The sequence below is a fragment of the Salvelinus alpinus genome, chromosome 2 (assembly GCF_045679555.1).
Source record: "Salvelinus alpinus chromosome 2, SLU_Salpinus.1, whole genome shotgun sequence".
Lineage (NCBI taxonomy): Eukaryota > Metazoa > Chordata > Actinopteri > Salmoniformes > Salmonidae > Salvelinus > Salvelinus alpinus.
The window spans coordinates 69525643-69534964 of record NC_092087.1 but is presented as its reverse complement, the minus strand read 5'-3'; the positions used below and the strand labels follow the sequence as shown (position 1 = coordinate 69534964).

The following is a 9322-nucleotide window of genomic DNA, read 5'->3' as shown; positions in this document are numbered from 1 at the left end:
ATAGCTGTGGTTGGTCCATGTGCTTCCCCCTGTCCTCATCAGATGCATTGTTTCCCTTCTCATATGGGGAAGTGGCCTGTTGAACGTTAGGCCTGTAGTTCCTCTTTCTGTCCAGTTAAAACATTCTTCCGTACTCTCCCCCTATTCATTCACAGAATGGACGACTGGAGAAGAGATCTCTATATACACACACTGACGAACAGGTACGTAAAGGCCTTTGAGACACAATAGTGTTATTCAATGACATGACTGAGGCGTTTTAATTGTTATGCCTAAAATTGGTTCTCATATGCAATAATTGTCTGTGATGAGAGATTACTGAATGTAGTACTACAGCCTACTGTATTGAAATGACTTAACTTATTTCGATTCTCTACAAAAAATAAACCAAAAGGTACATATCGTGTCCCCAGTTCAGATGGATTGTCCAGTGTCTATGGTTGTCTCTGCCCCTAGACTTGGTCAAAGCTCCTCAGCAGTTGTTTCAGAGAATCCTGAGGCGTTTAGAACAAGTTCAGGGTCCTGGACTCTTTTTGACGACTACAATGCATCTCAAGTTAAAACATTTGCTATGAAATGTGATGTGTTCTGTGAAGACAGATCAACAAGTTGGTTGAGACAATATACAAATTCTCTTAATATGCTGCTTGCACGACATAGGTGCCATTTGACTCCACATTCTATCCCATAATGAACTGTGGTCTTTCTACTTTTAGCGATATACCGTAGTTGCTATTAATGCTGTATCCTCAGACAAGCAGAAGTGAAATTATGTGATATCACTTGCACACGTGGGAAAAAATTTATAAAACTACAAAATATACATGTCCTCACTTCTTTAACAGACTCGTTGCCTAGTCCATCCATGCACTTGCCTCATTCTTTTAAGCCAGTGCCACTTGCTTTCATGACACGGTTCACATGGAAATCAGACAGGCTTCATTTGAATTTATAGAGGAACCCAGATGTTACACACGCAACCGAAACCACCGTCAACATTGAGAGACAATGTTTCCATTGAGTCATTGAGTGTGTGGTAGATCAGAAAAGATGAGAGAAGTAGGCGTATTGAATAAGCTGGCAGAAAGAGACAACTGACAGAGCTATTCAGCTTGATCCTTCAACATCAGCGCAACAGGTTTATTCAGTCCACTGATGGTAAACACTTAGCTGTGTGAGGGAGACGAGAGGCACGCAATATCTAGAAACAGAAAAGGCCAACTCAATGCACCTCTGCAGAACAGAGCCAGTGTTTCACCATTCAGACTGTTGTTTGCTCATGACAGACTTCAACAGAACACAAAGCTTCAAGGGAACGAGAGAGAAGAGATTATCGCTACACATGAAAGTATGTAAGAGCAGATTTAGGCATTTGTTCTCTTCAAAGGCTTAGCCTTGTCTACTTCCGTGTGGTTAATGGGTTCAGTAAATACCTTGATATGCATATTCCCTGTTTAAATCTATGAGCAAATGGAGATCAAATCCCCATGAAAACAGAGTAGCTGATAGACTGAGGTCCTCGTGATTTGTCTATCATAATTTGAAAAGTGACAGATGAAATAACCTAGTCATGATGTTTTTTGTGTGCAGAAAACAGACTGTGCAAGTGTCTATTCTTGTCCGATATCAGTTAGAGGTATCAGTGACTAAAATAGGCATTGACACTTGTTACAATACTGTGCTCTAGCTCAATGGCTGCGAAGGGCTTTGGGCCATGGGCATGTAACTACAAGCTAATTCAGTAACCCTTCGAAAAGACTAACCATGTACCAGTCTTGCTTCAATATTGGAGTTCAATTGATCGCAAATACATATTAATCAAAAAGGCTTAATTAACCAAATGCTATGCTGTACAAATTGCATACAACACACACAACATGGGATTAAATGAAATGAATCCAAGATATCAGTGCACTTTGTGCTTCATGAGAGTCTGCATGGGTGATGTATTTACCATGCACATAGTATAGCAGAGTACAGTAAAGGACTATTGGTATGCATGAACAGTAGACATTTATTGAGAATGCAAGATATTTTGTTTTACATAGGAAGTCAATTAGAATGAAAAGAAACAAGTTCCTATGTAACGGAATTGAAAATCCTTGGTCTCACAGTGTGAACACAACGTGTTCGTGCGTGTAGCTCAGTCATCTACTGTGATGTTACGGAACAGGTAAGCCATGGACTCTCCATTGTGGATGCGTCGGATGGCCTCGGCCAGGATCATACTGACGTCCACCGTCTTGATCTTGGGACACTGGAGCTTCTGGACCTCATGAGGGACTGTATTGGTCACCACCACCTGGGGAGGGGGGGGGACAAGAACACAAAATGGAGAGCTAGGTTACAGCAGTGACTATGTTAAAGAAGGCAAAGTTATTTTTTGTGTGTATGCATTGCATGTTACTGTATTTGGGTATCGGTTTGTGTACTTGTCTTTTTAAGAAAGCATAGATTAGTTTGATTTATCCAGCAAAGAGACATAATTCCGACCTTGAGCAGCTTCAAGTATGGGAGCAGCACAGACTACGTACAATAATTGTCAGCTGTGTGGATGTTAGAAAAAAACAGCCATTTCAGGCTTAATAAAAGCCTGCCCGTGTCCTTCGTCTTACCTCGTCGATGGCGGAATCCTCTATGAGTCGCGGGGCCTCTGCTGAGAGCAGGCCGTGTGTCGCCATGATATAGATCTTATAGGCCCCCCTCTCTTTCAGAATCTCAGCCGCCGCCACAAAGTCCTCCACGTCATCTATGATGTCATCCTGAGAGAGGGAAACAGTTATTAGCGTCTACATGACACACGAGCTCTGTCATACAGTATGTCCAAATATATCTTACATGAGGACTTCCTCAGAACAGTGAGTGTTAAACATAAATAGTTTATATACAGTTGAAGGCAGAAGTATGCATACGTTTAGGTTGGAGTCATTGAAACTCGTTTTTCAACTATAGTTTTGGCAAGTCGGTTAGGACATCTACTTTGTGCATGACACAAGTCATTTTTCCAACAATTGTTTACAGACAGATTATTTCACTGTATCACAATTCCAGTGGGTCAGAATTTTACATACACTAAGTTGCCTGTGCCTTTAAACAGCTTGGAAAATTCCAGAAAATGATGTCATGGCTTTAGAAGCCTCTGATAGGCTAATTTAAATCATTTGAGTCAATTGGAGGTGTACCTGTGGATGTATTTCAAGGCCTACCTTCAAACTCAGTGCCTCTTTGCTTGACATCATGATAAAATCAAAAGAAATCAGCCAAGACCTCAGAAACAAAATTGTAGACCTCCACAAATCTGGTTTATCCTTGGAAGCAATTTCCAAACGCCTGAAGGCATCACGTTCATCTGTACAAACAATAGCACGCAAGTATAAACACCATGGGACCACGCAGCCGTCATACCGCTCAGGAAGGAGACGCATTCGGTCTCCTAGAGATGAACGTACTTTGGTGCGAAAAGTGCAAATCAATCCCAGAACAGGAGCAAAGGACATTGTGAAGATGATGGAGGAAACAGGTACAAAAGTATCTTTATCCACAGTAAAACGAGTCCTGTATATCGACATAACCTGAAAGGCCGCACAGCAAGCACTGCTCCAAAACCCCCATAAAAAGCCAGACTACGGTTTGCAACTGCACATGGGGACAAAGATCATACTTTTTGGAGAAATGTCCTCTGGTCTGATGAAACAAAAATAGAACTGTTTGGCCATAATGACTATCGTTACGTTTGGAGGAAAAAGAGGGAGGCTCGCAAGCCGAAGAACACCATCCCAACCGTGAAGCACGGGGGTGGCAGCATCATGTTGGAGTGCTTGGGGTGCTTTGCTGCAGGAGGGACTGGTGCACTTCACAAAATAGATGGCATCATGAGGCATGAAAATTATGTGGATATATTGAAGCAACATCAAGACATCAGTCAGGAAGTCAAAGCTTGGTCACAAATGGGTCTTCCAAATGGACAATGACCACAAGCATATTTCCAAAGTTGTGGCAAAATGACTTAAGGGCAACAAAGTCAAGGTATTAGAGTGGCCATCACAAAGCCTTGACCTCAATCCCATAGAAAATTTGTTGGCAGAACTGAAAAAGCATGTGCGAGCATGGAGGCCTATAAACCTGACTCAGTTACACCAGCTCTGTCAGGAGGAATGGGCCAAAATTCACCCAATTTATTGTGGGAAGCTCGTGGAAGGCTACCCGACACATTTGACCCAAGTTAAACAATTTAAAGGCAATGCTACCAAATACTAATTGAGTGTATGTAAACTTCTGACCCACTGGGAATGTGATCAAAGAAATAAAAGCTGAAATAAATCACTATTATTCTGACATTTCTCATTCTTAAAATAAAGTGGTGATCCTAACTGACCTAAAACAGGGATTAAATGTCAGGAATTGTGAAAAACTGAGTTTAAATGTATTTGGCTAAGGTGCATGTAAACTTCCGACTTCAACTGTAACATTTTAACTCTTGCTTATTAGCAATAGCTTGGACAATGCAGTTTTTTTTGTCCCATAGGGATCAAAGTTAAACAGAAGAGACGATATAATTCTTACAACAATGATAGCGATGCGACCTCCCACATCTCCCACTACAGTGATAGGCGGTTTCTCCTTGGCCATCATTACTGTAAGAGAAAAGGAGAGAGATTGATCATTACTTTCAAACCAGTGGTGCAGAGGAAATGAGGGGGGAAAAAATGACATTCAAATGATTGGGTTGAGGAGAATGAGTAAGAAGGGATCAAGTTCAACACCTGCAAAGACCATCCATGCACGACAGCTCTACCTCAACGTCCACAGACAGCTACAACCCGCTACAGAATAATCCTGAAAACGCTCATTTTGACAGACGGGACAACAACTAGGTGAAATGATTTTGGCCACTGTAAGTATAGGGCAGCTTCAGACATATTGTGATGGTAGCAACACATGGCTCATGAGTATAGAGCTGTCTTCCTTCCCACAAATAAAACATCCGGTTTGGGATTTAGGGATCCACACAGCAACCCCATGCCATGCCAAATCACAACCGACTTCAAAGCAGTGTCCTCATCGTCAGCCCGGAGGCGTCCAACCAGATGTCTGCGTATTTAAAAACTCTCAGGGTTGAATCATGAGGCTCTACTTGGAACTCTGAGGTGTTGACATTAGCAACAAAATAATTTTGTTAAAATATTTTTTTTTTAAGGCTTCAGGGAGAGGGGTGAGTTTTTAAATAAACAAGAATCATACCGTTGCTGAAACAGCAAGTTAGCTCGAAAAATTCTAAACTAGGAATTGATCAAGAGAAAGGATGCAGGGGAACAACCAAGCTTGCCATCATGCCTCATTCGGCCTCTGAGGTGCTTGCAATGTTTCCTTCATCTCCATTTGGAGTTATAGACGTAGTTAAATTGCCCAAATGGCATAATGTTTATGGGGAAATGATTGGCTCCATAAAATGTATGCCAATCACCAACCTGGCAGTGGAATACAGTAGGTGCCCTCTGGTAAGCCATATGCATTAGCAGCCCTTTTGTTGGTTGCTTTGAAGGGGTCAAAGGTCAGATAAATGCTACATTTGAGGATGAGAGGCATGTTGAAGGGAATGTTGACAAGCCACACGGTTTCAAATGGGTATTAATTGTAGTGCAACTCCAAAGTATACATGGGAAGAGCCATGTATTTTTCCATGATGCTTGCATGAATGCATCCAGCAGATCCGTATTGCTATCGGTAGGGTTGAATGTGATGATTTTATTCTAATTTTGGAAGTTCACAGTTAATTGTGTATTAGACAAAAGGCATGTAAAATGTCAAAAATGCATCAAGTGAGGAATACCGTACCCTGTAAACTTGGGATGATCTCAAAGACCTTGACACCAATTTGGAGGTGAAGAAATCTGCTGTTTTACAGATATCTTGTTTCAATAATCATACCAGATTTGGTGACAGCCAACAGTCGAAACCAGGAGGGGGGGGGGTCTTCACTGAGGTCCGGGGGCCGCACTTAAAATTGACTACATCTCCTCACCGTCCAATTAAAAAAAAAAAAAAAATAGTCCTCTATCCATCGCTTTTGGAATTTCCAATGCTCCCACGACTGTCTGGCTTTCGTTTCGATGACTGCTAGCAGGCTGAGTAAAAAAATGAAAAGACTATAATTGTAGGACCATTGTCATTTCTACACAGTTCAGATGTGGTTTTAGTCATTTCAATGTCGACTGAGCTTATCCCCTGAATGTTTATTTATTTTTTAATCAAACCCCCGCGTATGTTTGACCCCCGCCCCCGGTCTAAACACTTAACTGAACTGAGATCTTCACAAAGGGGAATTTAGAAGGTCAGTGCTGCTAGTAATGGAAACTCCCTCGGTAGACATCAACATTACATGCAGGCAGGTATAAGCGATCACAAATAGTATTACAGGATGGGGGTCAGAGGAAGAGAGAGTTGAGCATTACGGTCGTACTTGGGAGCTCTATGCCTGGGAATGAAGCCTGGTGCCTCCCTGTGTCTTCAAAAGATAAACGGGATACGTTAACACTGTCATATACAGAGAATATTTGTTTTAAAACATAGACAGACAGACAAAGGCAGCATACAGACAAACAACTCCAGAACTGAAGACAGGCCTTCTGGTCCTATTTATCCAAGGAACGCAATAAAATAAAGTTTAATAGAAAGAATAACACAGGGGGGAAAAATGGTCTGTTATGGAACGGACGCCTGTTATTGCCTGCAGTATTTCACAGGCATCTGCAGTAGTGTCAGGCTGCTGAGAAGGAGTGCTTTGTTGCTGAACCAACACATACTACAGCCCTGACTGGCTGAACACTCCAGTTGTACACTGTCAGCATGAGGACAATGTGTGGAGGTCATCTTTGCTACTGGTACCTTAGGGAATTCAGGGCTAGATATTTTTACAGCATTTCTGTGACAATTGAATTTGTAAAAAATTACTTTCTCTCGGCTATGGGTTGTTATTCGGGCAGATTACCACTTTTCCAGTCCATAAATGTAAAATAGTTTGTTCTCTTTTCTGTAAATACTGTTCCATTCGATCTCTGTAAAGCCGCACTTTGACCCAAATGCCATGTTTCACAGTGGCTCTACAATGGATAGGATCAGAGTCTGGGTGTACGTCCGTTCACAAGTGTATGCATGCTACATGGGATGCCCATCCCAGTGCCGTCTACTCCCCATAAGCAGTGGGGGTTTAAACCTGCTGTTCAGACTCATTACCTTTCTATGGACTCCTCAGATAGACAGCAGTCAGGGCTCAACTCATCCTGTCCTGACACTAGTGGTTACATAAACCAGCACTGTCTGCTGATTAGGCAGATTATATCCATGAGAGCAACGCAACAGTCATTTTTGTGTGTTAGGATCAAAGGCAGGAGTATTTTCTAGTGTGTGTGTGTGCACACGCATGTGCGTGTCGGGGGGGTATCTTACATGGCAGCTCCAGACCAGGGTGACCAGAGGTGGTGCGTCCTGAAGACATTGGAGGGGGAGAGTGTCTTCCGTCGGCCATGTCAGACTCTGAACACTGGGCCTCCCCGTGCATCACCGCCAGGCCCAGCCGCAGCCTCTCAGCATAGGATTGAGCTCTGGAACACACACACAAAGGATTTAAATACATACAGAGCAAACACAATCACCCACAAATCTGCAGCCACAAAACACACTTCACATCATTCAATATCCATCTTGCTGGAAAACTCCCAACCTTTATGTTACCTCTTGGCCGCCGAAGGAGACTTTGCAACGATAATGGCATTTCTGTAGTCTGGAATCTAAAAACGAATAAACAGTAACAAATAAACATTATCCAACATGATTTCACAGTTCAACGCCAGATTAAAACTAAACTTTATTCAACAAATACATGATATAATGATTGAAATGATACAAGTGACTGGAGAGGATTCTGGGTCGTCTTACTTCCTCCTGGATGTACTGTAGCAGGAAGGGCGAGGCACGCAGGTTATCAACAGGGAAACTGAAGAAGCCCTGGATCTCCTTCTGGTGTAGGTCCATGGTGATGATGTGAGTCAGCCCTGTGATAACACCAGTGGGTCAAGCCAGTGGTGTAAAATACTTAAGTAGTACTTTAAAGTATTTTTTGCTTAAGTAGTTTTTTTTGGGGGGGGGGGGGGGGGGTATCTGTACTTTACTATTTATATTTGACAACTTTTACTTCACTACATTCCTAAATAAAATGATGTACATTTTACTCCATACATTTCCCTGACACCCAAAAGTACTCGTTACATTTTGAATGCTTAGCAGGACAGGAAAATGGTACAATTCACGCAAATATCAAGAGAACATCCCTATTCATCCCTACTGCCTCTGATCTGGCAGACTCACTAAACATAAATGCTTCGCTTGTAAATTATGCCTGCAAGTTGTAGTGTGACCCTGGTTATCCTTACATAAAAAATAAAAAAAAAATTGTGCCGTCTGGTTTGCTTAATAAGCAATTTGAAACGATTTATACTTTTACTTTTGATACATAAGTATATTTTTGAAATTACATTTACTTTTGATAGCTAAGTATATTTATAACCAAATACTTTTAGACTTTTACTCAAGTAGTATTTTACTGGGTGACTTTCACTTGAGTAATTTCCTATTAAAAAGGTATCTTTACTTTAACTCAAGTATGACAATTGGGTACTTTATCCACCTCTGGGTCAAGCAACACCCCGGCTAGACTGGCTTGCGCATGTCCGCGTGCAAATTATAATTCTGTCCATCCCCACCAGACACGTGTGTGAAATCCAAGTGTGAATCAATTCTATTAATTTCGGGGCAGATCGAAACAAAAACATTCACAGATGTTTATCTAGCTAGCTGTGGCTAGCTAGTTTGCCTGGGAGATGAACATTGGATTGTTATTTAACCTGACATGCATATGGTCCTCTTTTTAGATGTTAGACCCCGGGTTACACAAAATTGTGTTTCTCTACTCTGACGATTAATCCACAGGTCAAAGATAACTAACTGTTTCCCTTTTATTATTCTCTCCTCGTTAGACTTTCAAGCACCTACGTGGGTTTGTATCCTTGTGAAAACGAAAACAAGTTCTATTTTAGCGTTCGGCAACACAGACGCTCGTTAACGCACAAGAGCAATGTGGATAAAATGATTGAATAACATTCACGTGTACATTTTTTTTGTACACATGCTTGCGCATGCAATGTGCCGGGTCTAGTCAGGGTGTTAGCTTTTACAGGGTGATGCAATAAGTGTTTCCCTACTAAAATACCATAATATGACCGTTAGCTTTTCTGCTAGCTGTATGTGGTGACAGAGTTTACTTGCT

The 9322-nt window shown here is 41.7% G+C and overlaps 1 protein-coding gene across 2 annotated transcripts in view; it reads right to left on the bottom strand.

Annotated features, from left to right (window-relative positions):
* Positions 1–1994: 1994 nt before the first annotated feature.
* LOC139567561 (phosphoribosyl pyrophosphate synthase-associated protein 1-like) overlaps positions 1995–9322 on the bottom strand; it is a 29845-nt gene continuing 22517 nt past the window's right edge. For both annotated transcript variants that reach the window (XM_071388915.1, XM_071388916.1), the window contains exons 5-10: positions 7936–8051; positions 7732–7787; positions 7447–7601; positions 4564–4634; positions 2616–2762; positions 1995–2302 (exon numbers count right to left, since the gene is read on the bottom strand). In XM_071388915.1, coding sequence (XP_071245016.1) covers positions 2144–2302; positions 2616–2762; positions 4564–4634; positions 7447–7601; positions 7732–7787; positions 7936–8051 — 704 coding nt within the window. In that variant the 3' untranslated portion in view covers positions 1995–2143. The remainder of the gene's footprint in view (positions 2303–2615; positions 2763–4563; positions 4635–7446; positions 7602–7731; positions 7788–7935; positions 8052–9322) is intronic.